This window comes from Lytechinus variegatus, chromosome 12 (assembly GCF_018143015.1).
Source record: "Lytechinus variegatus isolate NC3 chromosome 12, Lvar_3.0, whole genome shotgun sequence".
NCBI classification, from domain to species: Eukaryota; Metazoa; Echinodermata; class Echinoidea; order Temnopleuroida; family Toxopneustidae; genus Lytechinus; species Lytechinus variegatus.
This window is the reverse complement of record NC_054751.1, coordinates 12,801,312-12,823,318: the sequence shown is the minus strand read 5'-3', so window position 1 is coordinate 12,823,318 and position 22,007 is coordinate 12,801,312. Positions and strand designations below refer to the sequence as shown.

At 35.9% G+C, this 22,007-nt stretch overlaps 1 protein-coding gene across 1 annotated transcript in view; it reads right to left on the bottom strand.

Moving 5' to 3' along the window:
* Positions 1-22,007, bottom strand: part of LOC121425527 (oxytocin-neurophysin 1-like) — a 32,980-nt gene that overhangs the window by 2,746 nt on the left and 8,227 nt on the right. The window contains exon 2 of the mRNA XM_041621602.1: positions 746-953. Coding sequence (XP_041477536.1) covers positions 746-953 — 208 coding nt within the window. The remainder of the gene's footprint in view (positions 1-745; positions 954-22,007) is intronic.

The window sequence follows — 22,007 nt, the reverse complement described above, 5'->3', positions numbered from 1 at the left end:
TTGTTTACCTCGATTTTTAAGATCTTTTCTTTATGTGATTATTCCCCCATTAATATCAATATAATTATTTGTACATTCATGAACACCTCTTGCATGGAACATGATATCATGTAAAATTGAATTTTTACTTTTTATTGACCTATGTTCGTACTTTTTCATGAAGGTTTTTTATGAATATCTAATATGAAAAAATGCTTTCATGTAGACCAATGTAATTCTATATTTGCTTTATTTTCCTGGATTATTCTTTATGATATATTGTTATAATTCCTTGTTTATCTGAACTGTATCATGAATATCTAGTTCATCTTAACTGTATCCTGAATACACTATTATTAATGATAATAATAATAATAATCCACATTTATATAGCGCTTACACATCGGAACGACGTCTCTAAGCGCTTTACAGATATATTATTACCCAGGTCATGGGATCCTTGCATGCCCGCATACAATGTATGCACCTTCTCCGCTCCCTGAAGAGCATTCCAACAAGAGTTCCAAGACTCAATTGCCATGATTGCTAGGCATACTACATAAACTTTCGCACCCTACCGGGTACCCATTTAGCACCTGGGTAGAGAGTGGCAAATTGTGGATTGACGCCTTGCCAAAGGACGCTAGGCCATGGTGGGATTCGAACACACGACCCTCTGAATACAAGGCGATAATCGGAACCGCTACACCACGGCGCTTCCACGTAGTATTAAGCTGGATATCGATAATGATGATAATAGACTTACTACTATTGCAGCATACGCCCATTGCTCCACACGTACCGCTTGGCACAGACTGACATGGGCTCCCTGGGAGTTCACATGGCGTTGAGATCTCGTTTTCCCTCATACAGGAGAGTGTGTGTTGTGTGTTGATGTGACATCCAATAGTTGGTCCGCAGCAGATTCCCGGTCCCATGCATCTACCTACTCCCCCTGGTCCACATTCTAGGCACTGAAACAAGAAAAAAAAGATACCTATTTTGATGAATCAGATTGAATGAATGACAGTTAAATGCACTTTTTCAAACGTATTAGCATATTTGCACACCTAAGGTTAATAGTCATATTCCAAGCTTGCGGGATTTCACACACGTTTGCCCATACAAGTCGAACAAACTTTTGCAAGGTAATAGATTCATATGCACTGCACACTGGAAAGGAATATTCTAAATTCATGCTCACATTATGGACAGCTAAATAATTGTTAACGCTGCTTTATCAATATTGACCATGAAATCAAAATCAATATTGTTAAATCATTATTCTTGTGATTTATGATCACAATTTCTCACTTTTTTAAGCATGAGGTACTTAGCTAATTATGGAGAAGAAAACAAAACATGAAACACGATAAACATGAGAGTGTTAAATTGTTAATCATGTTTATTGTTTGTGTTTAGCATACAAGTGAACCAAGTGAAAAATACTTTCAAAAGAAAGATATTCAGCGACCATGGCGATGCATGAACTTTAAAACATATTGATAGTATGTGCTCTGAGATTGCTAGAGTCATTGGCATTATGAGCAGAGTGAAATTTGTTATACCCTCGGGTGCATTGTTACTTATTTATAACTCAGTAATATTACCACACTCTTCACATGGTAACATAATTTGGGCCAGTTCAAATTATTTGGTAAATAAAGTATTTTTATTACAGAAGCGTGCAATGAGAGTCATTAACAGGGTTCATCATAGAATACTTCAGAATTTTTTCTAAAATATGATGTATTTACAATTCATCAACTAGGTGACCTGCAACTTCCAGAGTTTATGTATGATAAATATACCATAAGTCAATTACCACAACAATTTTCTAATCGGTACACCATAAATGATTCCATCCAAAGTTATGATTCCAGAAACTCAAAGATGTATCGTAGTATTTATTTCGAAACAACCCTAGGGTAAATGAGTGTTAGATACAGAGGTCAAGCCCTTTGAAATGGTTTAGATGACATTCTTCAAAAACCAGCATCACTCCAAAGTTTCAAAAGGCACTAAAAAAATATGTTAAAAACAAATCCCTCTTCATCTGATATTTGTAAGATTTTACTGACCACCGTCTTGCTTTTCTAAAGATTTGATACTATGGTTATTACGGGGATAACTCAGACAAGCATATTTTGCTTTTGTTAATAACAATAATAATAGTAATATAGGATATTTATATTGCGCACATATCCACCTTGTTAGGTACTCAAGGCGCTCCTTGTTACCCCTTCCCTGTACTTGTATATTTTCTTTGTATATTTTTCTCTTTCTGTACTCATATTTTAATGGATGTATTGCCTTTGTTCTTGCACTTGTAAGTTTTTTACCAGTGCTTGAAAATAAATTGAATTGAAACAGATTTGAGCTCTCATTCGTGTGAACGCAGTGGCGTAATGAACCAAACATTTTGAGAGGGCTAGATATGGCGCATGGTATTGCGTAAAATAATGATTAAAAATTGCGAGCGAATCGATCGAGCAAAGTTCTACATTTCTATTTAGAATCCAATTTTGCGATAGATTTTTACATCATATTCAGAAAATAATACCATATTTTACCCTTCTCTCTTCCATGTTCTTTCCTTTACTTTTTTGTTCATGGTCATGAAACAAATAGGGGAGGGGCGGGCAAGAGCCCCCGTCCGGCGGCCCCCCCATTTTCACGCCAGACTGTAAACGTTTAGTGGTGTCATTTGTATTCTAATCGCATTATGTCCCATTTAATTCTGGTACACAAGTTTTGATATGATACGATATAAAATAATGGAAATAAGATATGATATCATCGATTAATAACAAGAATTCATTGACAATGAAGGATATATTGAATGATATCGAATGATATATGATATTATTATCGTGATAATACAAGTTAATGAAAATCGATAAATCGTTTCAATCTTCCCTATAAGTGAAAACTAAAAAAAAAACAACAACAAAAGAACAAAAAAACTCAGCATAAAGTAAAGCAATACCACTGGTCATGAAATATGTGTTGTGTATGTTGAAACAAGGAAGGGCCTTTGCAAGTTTGCATCAGTCAATCGTTAACCATGTCAGTACAAATTTATTTTCGATGAGTTTCTAAATAATAATGAAGTGCCTGACCTAACACGAAGAAGATAAATTTGTAAACTAATCGTTGGAGCGGTCAACTCCTGGTGCAGTCGTGCACACCGTGTTGTAGGTTGATTGGGTGTAATGCGTTTGGTTCTTATATATATGTCTTCATCAAACGATCGACGTCATTCCCGAGCAGAACTGGTTTTCCCCTCCAGAAAGGCGTCCGTCCCAATCAGTGATATCCTAAATATATCGGTTTGTGGGTCATTTACGGCACAACCATGCAGCCAAGCAAACTAAACACATCAACAGAAGGAAGTGATCGAGAAGGGGTAGAATCATTATCCCCCTTTCTTGTTGGTATTTCAGATCAGATTTAGCAGCGTGTATCGCCAACGATTTGGTTTAACAGAGGGAGACATTGAAAGAGTGTCAAGGCGCCAGTTTATATTACAAACAATTTGATATGGATGATAACAGAAACTCAAAAGTTAATATGGAGAACAATAAAACGCGTACTTCATGTATCTTCTCCCTGAAAATACATAATAATTACCCCCCCCCCACAAAAAATGTATTAATTGTCTCTCATTCCATTCAACATTCTAGACAATCTGACCATGCTGAACGATAGTTTGCATGTTGGATCAAGATAAATCTATAATACTCTTTTCTGGATAATTTGTGCCTTTTGTCTGTCAAGTAGTGACACAACCTCGAACGAATCATTCGTCCTGACAGTCAAAACAACAGTGGGATAACATTCATTCAGTTCTGCTGACCTTCAGAAAAATAATTTAAGTATTCCGCCAACATCTTTGATCACTTGAGTATGTCAGGACGAAACGAGGGATAATATTACCAACAGGAAGAAAGATGACGTCATAGTCAGGTGGACGTGTCGTTGCGGTGATTTCGTCCATGAGTTTCAAGTTTAATAGTGTCAGCGTCACAGCGGAGTTAAGGAGAATGTGAAATCGTGCCAAACTCTTCTTTCCACTAATCAATCAATGTAAGGAGTTAAGTCTTTCAATAATGATGTTTCTGGAGGTGTTGGAGAGTAGACTGATAGCTCTTTAAACTCTCAGGGGCCCGTTGCAGAAAGAGTTGCGTTTAAACGCAAGTCAACAAATCAATCGCAAGTCCGGAATGCGCGCTGTTGATTGGTTGAAAATCAAGTTGCACACGATTTTTTAGAGTTGCAATCAATTGAAACTCTTTCTGCAACGGGCCCCAGACCTCTGTTCTCTCCATTCTGACCTAACATCAAAAGTAATGCCTGTGATACTAGAGTATAAGTAATCCTCTGCATGACAAAATAAAATTTTATTTATACCACTGTTTGTCTATTGCTCATATTGTTTCGGCCTTGTCCCGTGATACAGGCCTATACATGTATATCTGGGCCCTGCCTTACAAAGAGTTGCGATTGATCCCATCATCCCTAATTATGAATATATGGAATTCTATCCGTGTCATTTTTTTTCTTATGAAAATGTGCACAATATCCTTAATAAACAAAGAGGAGCATTCTGAATTGCCAAGAAAACAATTGACATATAAAAATACACCATATTTAGAAAAAAAAATTAACATGCATTTTGTATGTAGATGATGTTGGCTTTCCATAGTTGTAGTTTGTTCGTTTGTATTTATTTCCATATAAAAATAAAATATATATACATGCTCAATTTAAAATAACGTACAGATCATATGGAGGATTGCCCATTTCAGCGGTATTAATAAAATACCACTGTTCTTCCATGCATTTTGTATGGTTGACGATGTTGACTTTCCATAGTTGTAGATTGTTTGTTTGTTTGTATTTATTTCCATACAAAAAACAAAATATATACATGCTCAATTTAACATTTAACATGGTCATTCGTAACTCTTGGTAAGACGGGACTCAGATCTCTGGTTTAATCCAATCCTTGATGTAAACCTGTGCTTTAAACGGAAATCATATTGCTATAATAATATATCAGCGGTATCATAGTAATTAAGTTTGAACATAATCCTATAAACTTGCGACCAAAGGGTTTTATTAGACAATGTTTGATTGGTGGGAAAATGGAAGAAATTGAATTCTTTGCTGGTTACAGGTCCTTTTCCAAGTAATAATGATCGTGATAATACACGTTTTCATCTGAACTGGCGATCTTCAGTAAGCTCGCATTCTGTTTGGAAATAATAACATATCACAGATCAACTGACAATATTTAGATCATGTGATAATAACTTCATTAAAGAGGATTTCTCATGGAATCAGCAGTGCGTTCATCTTCGTTCTTTTAATAAGAAAATACTTAAATTAGGTAATGTTACAGCAAGGATGAAACAAATCACCAGGTGAATAGAATTTATCGTCCCAAATGTTATCTAACATTGTAGGAGTAAAAGTTAATATCAGAAAGTTACTTCAATATCACATAATCAGGATTTTGACCTCAGGAAAAAACATCAACAAATGCAATAAGGTAACCTACATGGACGAAAGGACTAATGTGGTTGATCTATGTGAGGGAATTCGTGAGCGAAAAATCATCGACGCTCCAAATCTCAATCTTGGGGCTTACCACATAATAAACTTCCCCTCAACACAGACTCTCACGATCCCAACTTCAATTTTCTTCCAATGGATCCATAGAGAATGGCAGCTTGATATGCTATACACATCACGTGAAGAAACCAGTTGGGAAATTAAAAGAAAGTAGTCTTGGTTCGATCGTGGCAAACGCTTATCAAGGTACGTCAATATCAAGCAAAATCAAGTGTAAAGTTTTAGGTGGCTGCACTGATTAAACTACTTTTAATACCTTGCAATAACAATCGCGCGGACTTCCTTCAATAGGTGTTAAAAGTACACATTATTTCGTTGAAAAACACGATATTAAGAATACTAAGAATACTAATTCCATAAATCGGCGTCTGAAAATATATCAAGACACGATTTAAACATGTTAAATGTAGAAACTATTTGCAGAGATAGATTTCGCGTAAGACTTGGAGATTTCTAGTTTAAGGTGTGAAGTGACATCATTTGACTCAGTCTAATCTAACAAATGTATATCACAGTATCACACTGTTAGAAAATTTATCCTTAAAATTAAAGAAGTTCCTGCAGCAGAGTCTCGAGAACACCTGTAATCTTACCAGATCGCGTAATCTTACAGGAAATTGGTATTTGGTGTATGGAATCTTACAAATTTCCTTAAATAAAACACCCTTTTCCCCTTTTCAAACATACCTGTTTTGTTAAATAGCAGAAAAATTCCTGTTTTATGAATTTACAGAATAATTCTGTTATTGCTTTCTGCAAAATCTTTTTTTTCTGTAAAATCACTTTTTTAACAGTGCATGCATGCTACGCAATGACAATAAAGTAATTGGGCACCACTGTGTTAGTCACCATAAAAATAGAGGTGTACCCGATGTATGGTCAAGGAAACCGTTTGAAGGGGGGGGGGGGGGGACAACTATATATAATATCCATGTCACTCCTGCTAATAATCCTTTGCTGTTTAATATATCAAACTTCATTCAATTACCTCTCAACATTCTGGTATATGAAAGTATGGTAATAAACACTTTGTGAATTTTCTGCGAAAATAGTTTTGAGCTTTCGCTTCGAATTGGGAAGAGGCGACATCATGCATTCACCGTAAATGAGCATGATTTCGCTCAAATTGACCGAGCGATGTTCTAGACTGTAGAACTGATCAGTAAGTCATGTCTAATACTCGCCCTGTGACTTTGAATGGAATAAAGCTTACTTTAGAGGTTCTATTGTCTTTCATCTTTCATCAATCACTTCAATTCGAGGAAAATATATCGAAACTATCGCAGAAATTACGCTTAACTCGATAACTAGGACAGACGATGTTATTGCGCCAGTCATATAATTTTATTCATTACTTTTGTTTCAACCTGGGTTATAAGTGTAACCATATGTGAGAGTTAACGTAACATTGAAGTGAAAGTTTCTATCGTATAGGACATTTATGATTACCATAAAGATTACTTTTTGTTTTCTATTAATTTACTATTAAAATAGCACAAACGAAGGGGTTTGACGATCTAAATAGGGAAACATATAAATACTATTCGTTGGAGCCATTGATTTCAAAATTTTCCTTTTAAAAAAATCTATTATGCTCTTCTGGGGTAACCAGATGTCATGGAGTTTGAAAAAAGAGTGTAAAACTTTCCAAAAACTTGCTGTACTATTTACTTTCCATTCTGTATCGAAATGGGCAAACCAATTTTCCATTACTATATATATATATATTTTTTTTTTAAATGTTGCGGTGAGAAAAGCTGCTAGTATATACATCTTAAAGACGGTGCTTATAAATTGATCCTCATGCGAAAAGCACAGAGTTCTCTGTGAACACATATAGTTACTCTGTGAAAGAAGGTTCTATTTTAAAACACTAAGCTGAATTGGTGCATTTACACGTATAGGGTTCGTGTTCACACATGTCACTCTGTCTTATATCCAAATACCAAATAATTATGTTCGATTCTTCAACATTTTCGCTGTGTTGTGGTTAGTGTGCAGTCCGTGCCGACAACTGATTTTCGTTGGTTTATCTGGGGATTTTACTCACTTTGATAGCAAGGTCTATCGATTACAAAAAACAAATCAGTGCAATGAAGCACACCCTATATGCCATATACAATGGCCGAACATTTCCACTCACGAGGTGTATGTATTCAATACACCCTGTGTGTGTGTGCGTGTGTGTTAAAAGAGGCATATATGTGAGAGGGTATGTGCATGAATGAGAGGGGGTGAATGGGAGAGTTTGCTGGTAGTATGTCTGTGTGTGAGTGTGTATTGAAGCGTGTTAATGTGAGAGGGTGTGTGCCACAAAGTTCTAGTTCAGTGGTGTGTGCATGAATGGGAGGGGGTGAGTGTGTGTGTGTGTGTGAATGAGGGAGAGGAGTGGAAAGAAAGAGAATCAGACTAGAGTGAGTGTGGGTGACTGTGAGAACTGTGTGGGTATCGTGAGTAGGAGAGGGTATGAGTTTGAGAGAGAGGGGGGGGGGAGGAAGTCCAGAGAAACATCGAAGAGTGAATTTGGTAGATATAATAATGCAGTGTGCAGTGAGTGGGTGAGTGTGGATGTGTGGGGAGAGCACGTGTGTGGTGTGGTGAGGTGGATGAGGGGGTGTTCGTTTGTGCGTTCATGTGTATGAATGGAGGTGCCGTGGCCGAGTGATCTAAGGCGCCTGGCTATACATGGAAAGTCCGGAGTTCGATCCCCGGCCGCGGCACCTATGCCCGTGAGCAAGGCATTTAATCTACAATGCTCTTTTATCCTGTTTTCAAATAAATGGAAATGCTATATGCATTATTGGTACCTAGGTGTGCACTTGTTAAAAAAAAATTAATGGGGGGGGGACTATTTTGTGCCTTGTTGCTCCCTGGGTGATTGTGAACGTATGTTGCAGGAGCGTGCACGACCTAATGAAGTCCCCTGCAACTTTAAAAGTTTTTTTCAACAATAAGTTTTAAAATGGTAATTGTAGTGAAATGTTTGTTCATGTTTGGAGATTAATGTCGCGCTCACTTCTGAAACTAATTGAGATGTGAGATCAACTAGATATTAGAAATTTGCCATCAAGTCCAGTTCACTGAAAACTGAATCTTTTTAGAACATCGCAGCTAAATTAACTATGCATTTATTCATTAGTGCTTTGGAAAAAGTGATCAGATAAGACGAAATGAAGGAATACGGTATCCACAATAATTGAGTGGTTGAACGGTAAATCTATATGCTATTATTCTCGAGGCCCAAAACAAATCTTAAGAAATCTGAACAAGGATACGGCTTTAAAATGAAATTAGTTTGTCAAATAGTTATGAATTACCTAAAGATGATGTTCAAAGGTATGAAAGAAGAAAAAAATAAGAGTCGGCCCTATTAATTCTTAATGTCAAAAGACAAAAAACCGGATTCTTCATAGCCTAATTTATTGGGTCTAATCTTATTGGTAAAAACAATTTCTAAAGCCAACACGGGGGAAAATAACAAGAAACAATCATGATTAAATCTAGAAAACATGATCAAATGGAAATGAATTAATGTAATTATTATAAAGTGGATTGTGGAGCCTGGATATGTTTAAGGCAAGCACTTGAAAGTGGGTTAATTAGGACTGAAGTTATTGGAATAATGGATAAGAATAGGTTTCGGGGAAAAAAACACTTAACTAGGAGACAGCAAGTTGGATGATAAAAAGACGTTCAGAAGTCAATATAGAGTTGCTTTGATTTTTTTAACAAAGATTAGTGTTGACGGTAAAATAACCTTTATCTGCTAGGTAAATTCAATATGAAATCCCACTATCACACAAAACATAGTAATATGGGTATTTTCCTGAACACAATACCTTGTTCAATTTTGAACAAAAAGATGGACATCATTGTTACATTTAAGTTAGTCTAATTCATTCCAACATGTGCTCAAAGGAACATACTATCACAGTCATTCCATATGATGTAAGAGTGCAGTGAGAATAAGAATCATACGATGTAAACAAAAAATTAATATTTTTGGCCATGGCCCTGGGGAGCAAGGTCGCTGAAGCACCCCAAAACTTCCCTTCGGGGGTGCTGCGTGTATTCGCCAATAGTAGCACCTCCTGGTAATCTGGGAGATGTGTAAACTTGAAAAATGCATCCAAAATGACCTCCTTTCTTTTGGTGAAAACTTTTTTTTTTTTTTTGCTTTTCAAATTTCTCGGGACCAATTTGATCTCGATTTTGTAGTGTAAACCTTTTTTTTTTCAATTTACATCAGCACCCCCAGTCGAAAATCGTTCCCAGGTCTTTGTATTTGGCTTGCCATTACTTTAGAATACGGATCTATGTGTTCACACTGTGTCTACTGTGTCTTAACTGTGTCCATGAAAGGGGTATGGACTGAAGCGATAAAGCGGACTAATAAATGTTGTTGAATTATAGTGGAGCGTCGTGGCCCAGTGGATAAATCTTCTGACTTTGAAACAGAGGGTCGTGGGTTCGAATTCCAGCCATGGCGTAATTTCCTTCTGCAAATGATATATCCACATTGTGCTGCATTATACCCAGGTGAGGTGAATGGGTACCCGGTAGGAAGAAATTCATTGAATGTTTTAGCGCCTAGGCAGCCCAGCTATATAAAGCCGGGGTAATAATAATAGCAGGGCCCGCTGGGAGAACAGTTTTCAGAACTGAAGCCGCTTCCCTAGATAAATAAACCTATATTATTATCATTATTAATAAATACCCGTCGCAAGCTGGTAATTTGTGAGAGAATAAAATTATTAAGAATGTGGTTGTTTTTCCAGACTAACACCCAAATTTACATTAATATCAATTATTTTGATCTGATCTAATGCGTAAGAACAAAACACACCCATAAAGATCAATTCCGATCCTTCCATTTCTTAAATAGCCTTTTGTACGTGTATAATGAGAAATCGCAATTCCCTAGTCGTGACCGTTTCTCTTTACATCAAATTCATGAAAGTTAGCTTGCACCATGGCTGGGAATAGCTACTACAAAGCCGAAGGGTAGGTCCATCCTATGTATCAGTTAAATCTTTAGACTCAATGGAAACGGATGGTGTTGAATTATACAGGCCTATGGTCATCACAAGAATAGGTTACACCCCGATTGATTTTTAAAACTGTAAACAAACGACTAATTTTCCCTCTGACACAATGTTGTTGTTGTTTTTTGGTTGAGTTTGCTGTGTTTACCTCACCCATTCCTTTTAAGTTTCTTTTATAGTTCATACAACGACTAATACATCAAGACCGAATAGGCTAAACAATAAAATACTCTTTACATTTTGGTGTAGGCCTATATTGAAGAGTAAGCACTATCCTCCTGAGGGCTTGGCAAACATTGATCCAATGCAGGTTCTCATTCCTTTTAAGTTTCTTTTATAGTTCATACAACGACTAATACATCAAGACCGAATAGGCTAAACAATAAAATACTTTTTACATTTTGGTGTAGGCCTATATTGAAGAGTAAGCACTATCCTCCTGAGGGCTCTGCAAACATTGATCCAATGTAAGTTCTCATTCACACATGCATGGCCTGGGTGGGGAGTGGCAATATTGAATGAATACATTACCAAACGACAGTGCCAACGCTGTGAGTATAATACATCAGACCTTCATTGCTCGGTGACGTCTTAGAAAGCACTAATTGAGGTAAAATCCTTGGATTGATTCTTTTATCATTATCATTTTTTTTTAGAATTGAGCAATAATTTATTTTGCAGAGAGTGCCGAAGGAATATCTTTACTGTATAATCCATGTCTATATTGATTTAAAGCTTGTGTATAGTTTTGGTAAATCCACCAAAATGCACCTATTACTATTCCAATTCATTTTTAGCTAATATGAATGGATATGCCCTATAAGAGTTATGATGTGGAGGATATGAAATGAAAATGTGTTTTACAGGATAAATTTTGCGATTTTACATGGAAATTTAACTTGATCGGGTCACCCGATCAAATTAAATATCTGTGTGTTTTTGTCTTTCAATTAAATCCTATTCCAAATCATAGAATGGGCTGAAATTTCCAAGATATGTTCTTTGTCTGTAACTATTGGATATCTAATCACTAAATTTATAAGATAAGTGCTTGAATGCCCATTCTTTTTAATTTAAAACAAGCATCGCCGAGAGAGGGCGCTATATATCCAAGATCAGAGTTATCAATAGACAGAGTGGCGAAACCGGAAGTGTGCTCTGATTGGTCCGATATTTCATGGAGCCCCAATTAGTTCCCTCTGGCATATTTTCTGCGCTTGTGATCTTCTGCTGGGTGCATACCCCCGGAAATATCAATAAACTACACGTTTTCTCAAATTTAGTGATTAAATACCTCGACACTTTCCACTCGCGGATATATTTTCTAGACGCCAATGTGAGTATTTTAACATATAAAGTTGCCTTTTTGTAGATACATCTGGTGTTATTTTGCATAAATCGGCTTCTAAAATAATGTCGAAAAAAGTGTTTGGTAAGAGAGAAAAACTGCATTTTTTCAAGTTTTGTGTAATCATGTTTTGCACAAATTACCTCAACGTGTTGAAAATAGTGTTTTACTATGACTGTCAAGGTTGAATGATCTTTTAACAACTTATTTAATGTTATTTGGGGGGAAATCCATTTAATTTCTACCAAAAACAGTTCATAAAATTTAGCATATGGGACTACCCTTCATAAGACCCTAGCCAAAGATAAGGAGCTGCGCCGCCGGAACTTTCGGCGGCGGAAACCTTAGCCCACCCTATAGGCCGTAGGCGGTTAATTGCAGGGATGGCGCCACCAATGCCATGGGTGGAGGCACTTTTTAACTTTAGACTTTAGTCTAGCCTAGGTCTAGTTCTAAGTTGCTAGTCTTAATCTTAAATCTATAGATGGAAATATCTCATCAGAGAGGAAAGTATCCCTATATTATACTGTAGACTCTGTTTTTGTTAATACTATAAGGCAAATGTGTTAACAATTTTAGAATTAGATTTTTTTTATAGAAAACATAGATCTAACGTTAGGCCTAAGTACTCAGGTTAGTAATAAGACTTGAGCACTGCAAGCAGTGCAGTTGCTAGATTAAAATTGTAATCTAACAACTGAACTGCAGACAGTACTCAAGTCTATTTACTCGATCTGGACTAGGGTCTAATGTTGGTGAATATCTACAGTAGATGTAGACCTAGTCTAGGCCAAGATTGATTCTAACTAATCGATATTTAGAGGCTAAAATCCAATAAAAGAGCTTAGATCTACCTCTCAAGACAGCAGGTGAATCAATCTAGATTCTAGTTAATACAAACAGAAGGAATGATGACACAAAGTGCTTTGGTCTATGTCCTCAATAGCAGTGATGGTGCTAGATCTACATGTACAAATATATTTATCAGGGACTGCATATTTATTGCTGTATGTAACCCAACTGTGTTTGGTTCATCTAGCTACAAGTTCAGGGCCTCCTGACAGTACTGTAATTTTATTCACTCCTAAGTGTATGTCAGTGTAGTATTCAAAATGTGTTAACATGTGCTTTGACCTTAATATGACTGACAACAATGCTTGCATGGATTGATGATGGAAATGGCACAGGTCTAATGTGTAGCCACATTTTAGCACCTCATATCTTCATTATGGATTATCTGCTGGTAACTGTACTTGATCACTAATTTTGTTATCATAATTGCATGTGTTTTCAAAGATCATGCAATTAAGGTAATGACCTCAGTGACTACAAGTTTTAAGCATCTTTGGAAACAACTAGCTGAACAGAGTTTACTCATTTCAAAGGTGGTTTCTGGTAAGTCATAATCTAATAAACATCTCAGCTGATAATGTTTTAACCATTTTAATGTTTTAACCATGTATACCCATCTTTTTTTATCTTATATCAAAATGCATTTATGCTATTTTTATATAAAATTCATATGAAACGTATCTCTTTCCTGTCCTCAATGAATTGATTATGTAATTTCCCCTTCAAATGCAATGTACTTGATGGATGGATGGATTACAACATACTGCATTTTGATGCTGATCTCCGATAAAAGAAGAGGAAGAACAACAAGAAGAAGAAGTGTCTTATTCAAATTTGAAATTCATTATTAAAAAATCTAGTTTAATTAAAATTGATTCAACAGCCTGTTTATTTTTAATCTAATGCATGTGATAATGTAATGGGAAAATTAAAAAAAAATGTTCACCATTATTCTTTTTACCAAGATATGATTTTCCGATTGAGATTTATTTCATTCTTATTGTCATTCTCGATGTATATATAGGATAGGCATGCGCAATTTAAAAGTTTTTATGAGCTTTATTGGATGTGAAGGATTGAGTGACATAACGCAAGATTAAAAGCAAAGTATTGTTTGAATCCATCTTATCGTGCATAGAGAAATATATTTCTCACATGGAAATCACTTATGATATCTTATTATTGTTTTCTCTTTTAAAAAAGTATCAGGTGATCAGGAGAGGATCCAGCTTTTGCCAAGAGGGGGAAGGGGGTTGGGCAGAATTTTTTCACCAACATTTTCCCCAATCGACTGCTCAAAGTTTATTTTCGTTTGTTCCTTTGAAGGGTTAGACCTAACAGTCACTTCTTTCTTACAAAACAACATGAATATATAAAGGCCCTATTTAAACTATTGCGAGCACGAAGCTCGATCTAAAATTTTCAAAAATTTCATGTAGATTTTCCTGAAAAATGAACATTTTTTGGGTAATTTGTGATCCTGAACAAAATGCGAATGTAGCTAAATAATTCATGAATAAATAGTATTTTTTTAATATTCGTTCTGGCCTGATCGAAAAGGGACCTGTTAAGGATTGTTTGCAGTTAGCCATGACGACGATACATATGAGATCAATCAAGTAATGCAAGCGAGAAGCGCGTGCTGAAAATTTTTGACATTCCGACCTAAAAAAGGAAATTCTAATTTTGTAGTCATGAAGAGAATAATTAAACAATGCGAGCGGGAAAAAAAATTGAGACTTTCATGTAGACCTACAAACGGGACACTATTCATGTTTTGTAAACCATGAAGATGGGTAATTCGGTATCTTCCTACATTAAATATTTTGATATTCTGATCTGAAAAATGTAAAGTGGATATGGAATGCATGTAACAGATGATGCGAAAGTGAAGCGAGAGCTGATATTTCTTGAATTTTTTAACCTAGGACTGGGACATTCTAAGGACATTATGTCATCATATGAAAATGGTCATCTTTCTATTCCTCTTCCTAAACGCCAAATGAAATTAGAAAAAAATCATTGAATTATCAAGAATTCTCGAAAATTTTATCGTTTTATTTATTAAGTATTAAGCCCAATGAGATTACGTAATTTGTTGATGTCAAGGCTTGAAAACTTGACATTTAAAGCACTTTTGTAATTATGAATAGGATGCATGAGTTAATATTTTATTAAAAATTCATCAAGGGTTGTAATAAAAAAAAACGTTGAATTAAATCGTTTGTAAAGTTTTTTCGACCAATTATGCAATTTTATGTAAATCAATTAACCTATACAGTATGATTTAAACTCTTGTTGTTTTAAATACATTTTTGGAGTAAGTATCAAAGAGATGACTTCAATTTTTCATTGATTTCCCAGAAATCAATGTTTAAATCAAAGAAAATAATGATAGCTCGATGTCCGAGCTGAAATATGTTTTGTATTATATTAATTTTAGAAACTTGATATTCTAAGCTCCGTATCAGCATAATGAACAAGATATGTATCACAGACATCAAACATGCAATATATTGTGATATGAAAGATACTTTTTGGGGTATTTTCCAACTCTTCCCCTCACATTATTTTATTATTTTATTCACTCGCCTCCCTCCTTCCTCTCTTTTCCCTTTTCCTTTTGTTTTCTTCTCCCCCCCTTTTTTTGCTCCGCCAATGAGATCCGCCTCTATGGGTTAAGCAGTCTGGTTGTTTTCTCCCTCATTTTAAATATTTGTCCTTGATCTTGCTATAGCTATAGGCTCTCCATCTTAAACATGCATTACAAGCGTCTTTATAAAAGTTTAGACTCTGTTTTTCTTCTTTTTTATTACACTGCACAAGAGAAAGGAAGGTATACATCGGAGAATGAAAGAGAGAGGGAGAGAGAGAGAGAACCCAGAGATGAGAGAGGCAAAGAGAGTGATAAAGGGAGGGGTAGTACTGATAAACATGTAAATTTACAACTAAAAGATTATTGACAATTTCCACCATTTTGCCAGGAGAATTGTCAGATTAAACCAATGAGAGGGAATGGAGGTAAATATTTTTTTAATGTGACAATTATTGTCAATCCGCAAATTTAAAATTAAGTGAAAGTGTTTTTACTAAGAAGATCGAAAAGTTCCAAAAATAAGAGGAAAATAATCAGCATTTAAATAGATGATCATTTCAAAATAAGCCTACATCATTTCACTTAGAATAATGACATTGCGGCTGATGAAAATTAAGATGGAAACAACTATAAATCACATTTCTTTAGATATGTACAAGATATTATGATAATGATGATCAGGCCCAACGGGTTGAAAGGCGATCACCCTCTACATTTTTTTTAATAGTTCAAACAAAGAAGAGAAAATCGAAGGGAATTTGTACGATTGTATATGTATTGGCACTTTCATTATACCCCCTATTTTTCGTTTGATAAAAAGTGTATATAACGCTTAGATCGTTTGCCCCTATCAAAAAGATGATAGTGCTTATCAAGGGCATCGCCAGGAGGGGGGGGGGTGGCAAAAACCGGCTCAATTTTTTAGTTAAAAAAGAAAAGAGAAAGAAAGTATGATGTTCGCCGCCCTAATAATAGTAATTATAACGATGGCAATGATGATCATAATAAAAATTAATGATTTCAATGATAATTATTAATAGTGACAATGATGATAGTCATAATAATGATAATACTAAAGAAAACAACAATAAATTAAGAAATAATTCATCACTAAGACTCCCCTTTTCGTGACATAAAAAAGGACAAGTTTGCCGGCCGATCCAATTACAAAGCCTTTGACATCTTGATTAAATTCTAATATTCAAACTGTTGAAATGATTCGAGTTCATTTTAAGACATGAAATTCGATATGAGTACAATGCTCCTATTTCTAATTGATTGACAGTCAGTGAAAATATTGTAGCTAGGAGTTGCCACCTGTATGGGCCCGAGCCCTAAATCAGCGCAAATAATTATATAGCCCACATTTTCAGGGGACTATATTAAATTCTAACTTTAAATAAAAAACATATATCGTCAAAATATATGCTTTTCCTATATATTTTGTGTGATCACTTATATTTTGCTTCTTGTTTATTATCCCCGTACGATACCGGCGTTGTGATTACAAATTTCAGTGTAGTGTTTCAGAAGTAGAAAACTGCCCTGCCCCCCTCCCTCAAGTTTTCCACTCCATTATGTCTTCGGCATCACCTTGTTAATTTTTGGTATTCCCATATTGTTGCCTATTTTTTTCTATATTTCCATTTTTTATTTATAAATTAAGTGAATCAAACTTGTATAATTCTTCAAATTAAAATTAAGAAAAAAAAACGGAATTGAGCTTTAATAAATATTGCCAGACAAACCAAAATGTTAAAGGGGGTTCATCATCAAGCTTTAAACCAAAGAGGAGAAATTACTTTTAGACTCGATTATTATTTCTTCCGGACCTGGTGGGTGTTTCATAAAGCTGTTCGTAAGTTAAGAGCGATTTTAAGAACGACTGGTGAACCTTTCTCATGGTAAAATATATTCACCATTAATGTTCATTGGTGATTATTTAGCACATAAGAAAGGTTCACCAGTCGTTCTTAAAGTCGCTCTTAACTTACGAACAGCTTTATGAAACGGCCCCCTGGGCTAGTTTGCCGAAAATCAATTAATCAGGAATAATAAAAACGGGAATAAAAATAGTGATGATTGCCAAATAATTGCATGTGCGCAGAGGGAACTAATCAGCCCCCCATGGCTGACCTTTGACCGCGCGTATCATGTTTTCAGTGCGCGTGTCGCCACTCTGTCTATTGATAACTCTGTCCAAGATTTGAATATTTGAAATTTTCTCAGAGAAGTGCAGTTGGAAAAATATCTAACGGTCTCTACGCTTCAGTAAGACTGTCATATTAGATGATATTAAATTATCAATCACATTATTGACCCTTTACCAAAGCTATACACAGGCTTTAAGCAATAGTCCGCACCGATGAATGTCAACGTTATTCATATATTAGTGTTTAGTTCATTAGGATATTTCTTCTAATTGAGCCAAATGACCTAATTTATGAAATTGAAACATTCTAGAGTATTTGATGGCTATAATAATAGCGAAATATATTCATATAGGCCTATTCCTGATTGTGAAAATGTGAAAGAAGAGAATTTCATCTACATTAACCAATGAGAAGATGATGGTCGTAATATTACCGGAGAACAGCGCTATATTAATTTCAATGAGCAGCATTTCATATTGGAAGCACGAGGCCAACGATTATTAAACCTAACTGATCGTTTCCTGCTGATATGTCTGTCCCTAATGGGGGTCTGTCCTCCCCGTCTGGGATAATCCATGTACCCCAATGATGATATGTATTTGGTGCAATAAAACCCTTGAAATCCCGGTCAGGAATACGAAGTTGAAGAGGAATGATCAAAGCGTGAAGAAGGATCAGAATTAAATGGGTTCGATCAATATGATAATCCCTATTCTTTGGTCGCCAGTGTACATTGTATTTCATATTCGGGATAACCGCGATGTCCGGATATCACTGTGAGATGTCAATCAAGTATAACGTCAGGAGCTCCATGGTTTAATCAGTTATTCCAGACCTACATTCGCGATAGGAAGAAGTCCTAACTGCATTACTTGACACAACAATGAAAATTTTATTTCAAATGTACGAGGTTTGTAGAATTGGGTTATAAAATTTGAAGAGTTGACGATGTTTTTTTCGTGTGTGTTTCTTTTATCTTAAAAATGATGAAGAAACTATTTGACCTATGTTATTCCGTCAGATTACATATTTTAATAATGATTTTCCCTATTTCTGTCTTATCGTCCCACCCTATCACGTATATGCATGCACTATCATCCTTTTTTTCAATGAAGAAAAAAGCTCCTGGAAACCCCACATATTACAATGGTTTATATAACGCACACTGACTGGCGTGCGGATGGGTGTGTGTGTGTGGGGGGGGGGGGGCTTGTGGCCATGGCCCCCCAAAAGTTTCACGACCGAGGAAATTGAAAGGGAGAAAAGGAAAGAAAAGGGTTGAAATGTGATATAGTTCCCTCCATCATGTCCATAGTATCACAATATCTATCACAAATTCGAACTTTGGACTATAAAAAGGGACAAAATTTCTGCTCGGTCGCTCGCAATTTTTTTTCCCGCTATGCCAAGTTTGTCCCCTCGAAACTTTCTGCTCATTACGCTACTGATTTAAGCAATCTCACAAATACTCGAAATTTTTTAATCGAATTTTTATTATTGCCATATCCTTTCCCACTCAGATCTAAGTTTCAAATTAGGGATTACACAGAATGTAATCAATTTCACTTAAAATCCCCATTCGATTATCTGAAGCAAGGGCAACAGAAATTAGGGTATCACATTTAACGGTAATGTGCGTATTAAGAATAAAGTTTAAAGTTTACACAACTAAAAGCATCATTGGAAGCACCATGTGGGTTAAATCTTTTATCTATTTTGAAAATAATTCAAAAGACCTTTTTTGCACCTAAAAATGCCAATTTGCACCATGGAGAGTGAACATTGTACCTTCAATGGTGCACCAAATCCTAATAGGTAACAACTAATCATCCTAAATTGGTACAGAATATAGAAAAATTGCACCCTTAAAGCTTCTACAATCCTCCTCATACTACAGTCTCCAGGGGACAAAGTAATTCTGAGGATATATTTTCTCAAAAAAAGAAGCCATACACGGGTCTGAAAATGGGACGAGTTTGATAGTAATTAATTCTAGCCTCAGCTCCAATTAAAGAAGAAAAAAAAGCAGATCCGGATGTTTCAGCTGTTTGTCAATGGTCAGTGAAAAAGTCATAGTTGTCAAAAGAAATGCCGTGAACGTGTCGTGGAAATGCTCGGCGTAGGGAAGGGCGGGAAGGAAAACGTCTATCAAAATAAAGCAATAATGAAGCGATCGCCTGGGCCTCGGGACGAAGACGCACGGGCTACGTTTTGTTTTATCAGAATGTTAAAGACAACACTGAATCAACATCGAGGGGCAACCCTATTTTGAGTTGTTGCTGTAAGCCATGAGTTGGAATGTTTTCACCCCAGAGCTAGAATCGTAATGCTGCAACGGCAAAATGAATTTTCAACGCCGAGATGGACTCTACGATGCGTAACACTGTCTTGGAGCGATACGTCATTTCCACACGTTGATAATTAACGTTGACTCCACTGAGCATAACACGTGCATGTTAATTGTCAGATTTAGTTCAATTGATCTGTTTTATAGCTACGTTTCACGCTACTAATGACTGGATATGTCAAGGGAGGTATTAAGGCGGTAACCAAAATATAAGCAAAGCATTACTTTGCTCATTTGTGTTTGGGGAAACGATTTCTTTATTATTCACACGATGCTGAACGTTGAGCAATCATGACTGGTGAAAGAGCCAGCGATTGAAGCGAGTACTGGCGATGAACTGGCAGTGCCGTCTGTTTGTGAATTTGGACAAATGGGTGCGTTTGATTACTTCATTGTAATAATCCTTTGTTTCGTAATCCCCATATTGGAAAGAGTAGGTCCATGTTGGGACCAACCTCAACTTGGTTGACTATACCAGCTACAGAGGACTACGGGAATGAAATGTGACGCTCTGAATTATTTAATACAATAAGCTATTGTCCATAACCGACCTCCGAGGACAGATCTTCATTAATCATCATTATCATCATAAATGTGTGTCATTAACCTTTATATTCCTATCAAAAGTCGTCGAAAGTTATCTCGTCTGTGCTGTGTTACACACTAATGTTTATTACAGCGTCAAAATTAATTCAAATTGTCTTGCATGCTGCATTAAACATATAAAAGGACATACTCTTAATTGAGAGTTATCTCTGTATCTGGAAAGTACGAAATTGAAGTAAAAAATGAAAATGAGAAAATATCAATGGGGTAAATGCAGGGAGATTATCGTATAGAATTAAACTTAGCTGAAGAATTAGACAGAATCCTTCGCTGGCTGAACAAATCGACCAGCAGAACCCCAGTGGCTTAGACATCTGCTGTTGTATTCGCAGTATGCGGTCAAGATGGCATGGAGTACTCTCCAACAATCAAGAAGACCATTACACTCCAGGATGAACCATCCCCTTCTAAAGCACTGTCCCATCCTCCACGGGATGGTAATTGTATATTGCCAAACTTTTCTCTTTCCGAAAAAGCAAGATAATAGTTTAAATGGCGTTTGAGAACAAAGTTCAATGGCATAATTGAAATTTGACTGCCCACTGGGGGAATGACGGAGGAAGGCACGGAAAGATTATATAGACCGATGAATGCATTGCTTCACGCCCTAATACCAAACCCTTTCCCATTGGGGAGGCTTTAGTGTACTTACCTATTTCAACGTATTGGGCGCAATAGGTAAGGAGTATATTTAATTGCTTAATTCAGAGACTAGACCTCTAAGTCATGCTAGATGGTCTCCATTGCATTCTCACCAATGTAATAGGTCCTAATAGGTCTATTTTAAAGTAAACATACAAGTGTTTGCAAATCTAGATAGATACAAAAGTTTGTTTGGCTTTGGATGGCTCTGCGATGCTAACAATATTATAATAACGTAAATGTTCATGCAAACGCTAACGGAAATGATAAATAGTGGTCATTTAGTTCATTAAATCGTAATGAGTATGATAATAGATAGTATTATAGGACAAGGACGTTGATTCTTCACCTTATGGTGAATGTTTGCATCAGGTATCAAAATAAGCTATACAATTTGACATAACGTCGTTACAAAAATCCTCAATCATTTAGAACAGTATCTTACCGTTTACAAAATTATTTCACAAAAATATAATTACTTGGTAATTATATTGCTTGATAAGATTTTAAGTACGTCATATTAGGTGGCGGTCTTACTCCCAAATTGATTGGAATAGGTCAATATAAGACTTACCGATTGGATTCATTTTTCTCTATATTATGCATGTGACCTACTTAGAGTCTACCTCAAAAGTACCAGGACAAGAAATCGAATGAATTTCTGAAATGTCTTCAAAAGTGATTTCAGAAAAGGGCATCCATTAAATAATGCGGACTTTCTCTGATCACGGTCTTATCACGTCTCCAGATCTTAGGGTGGCAAAAGCAGGGTGATGATTGAAATTCAGGGCAATTCAAA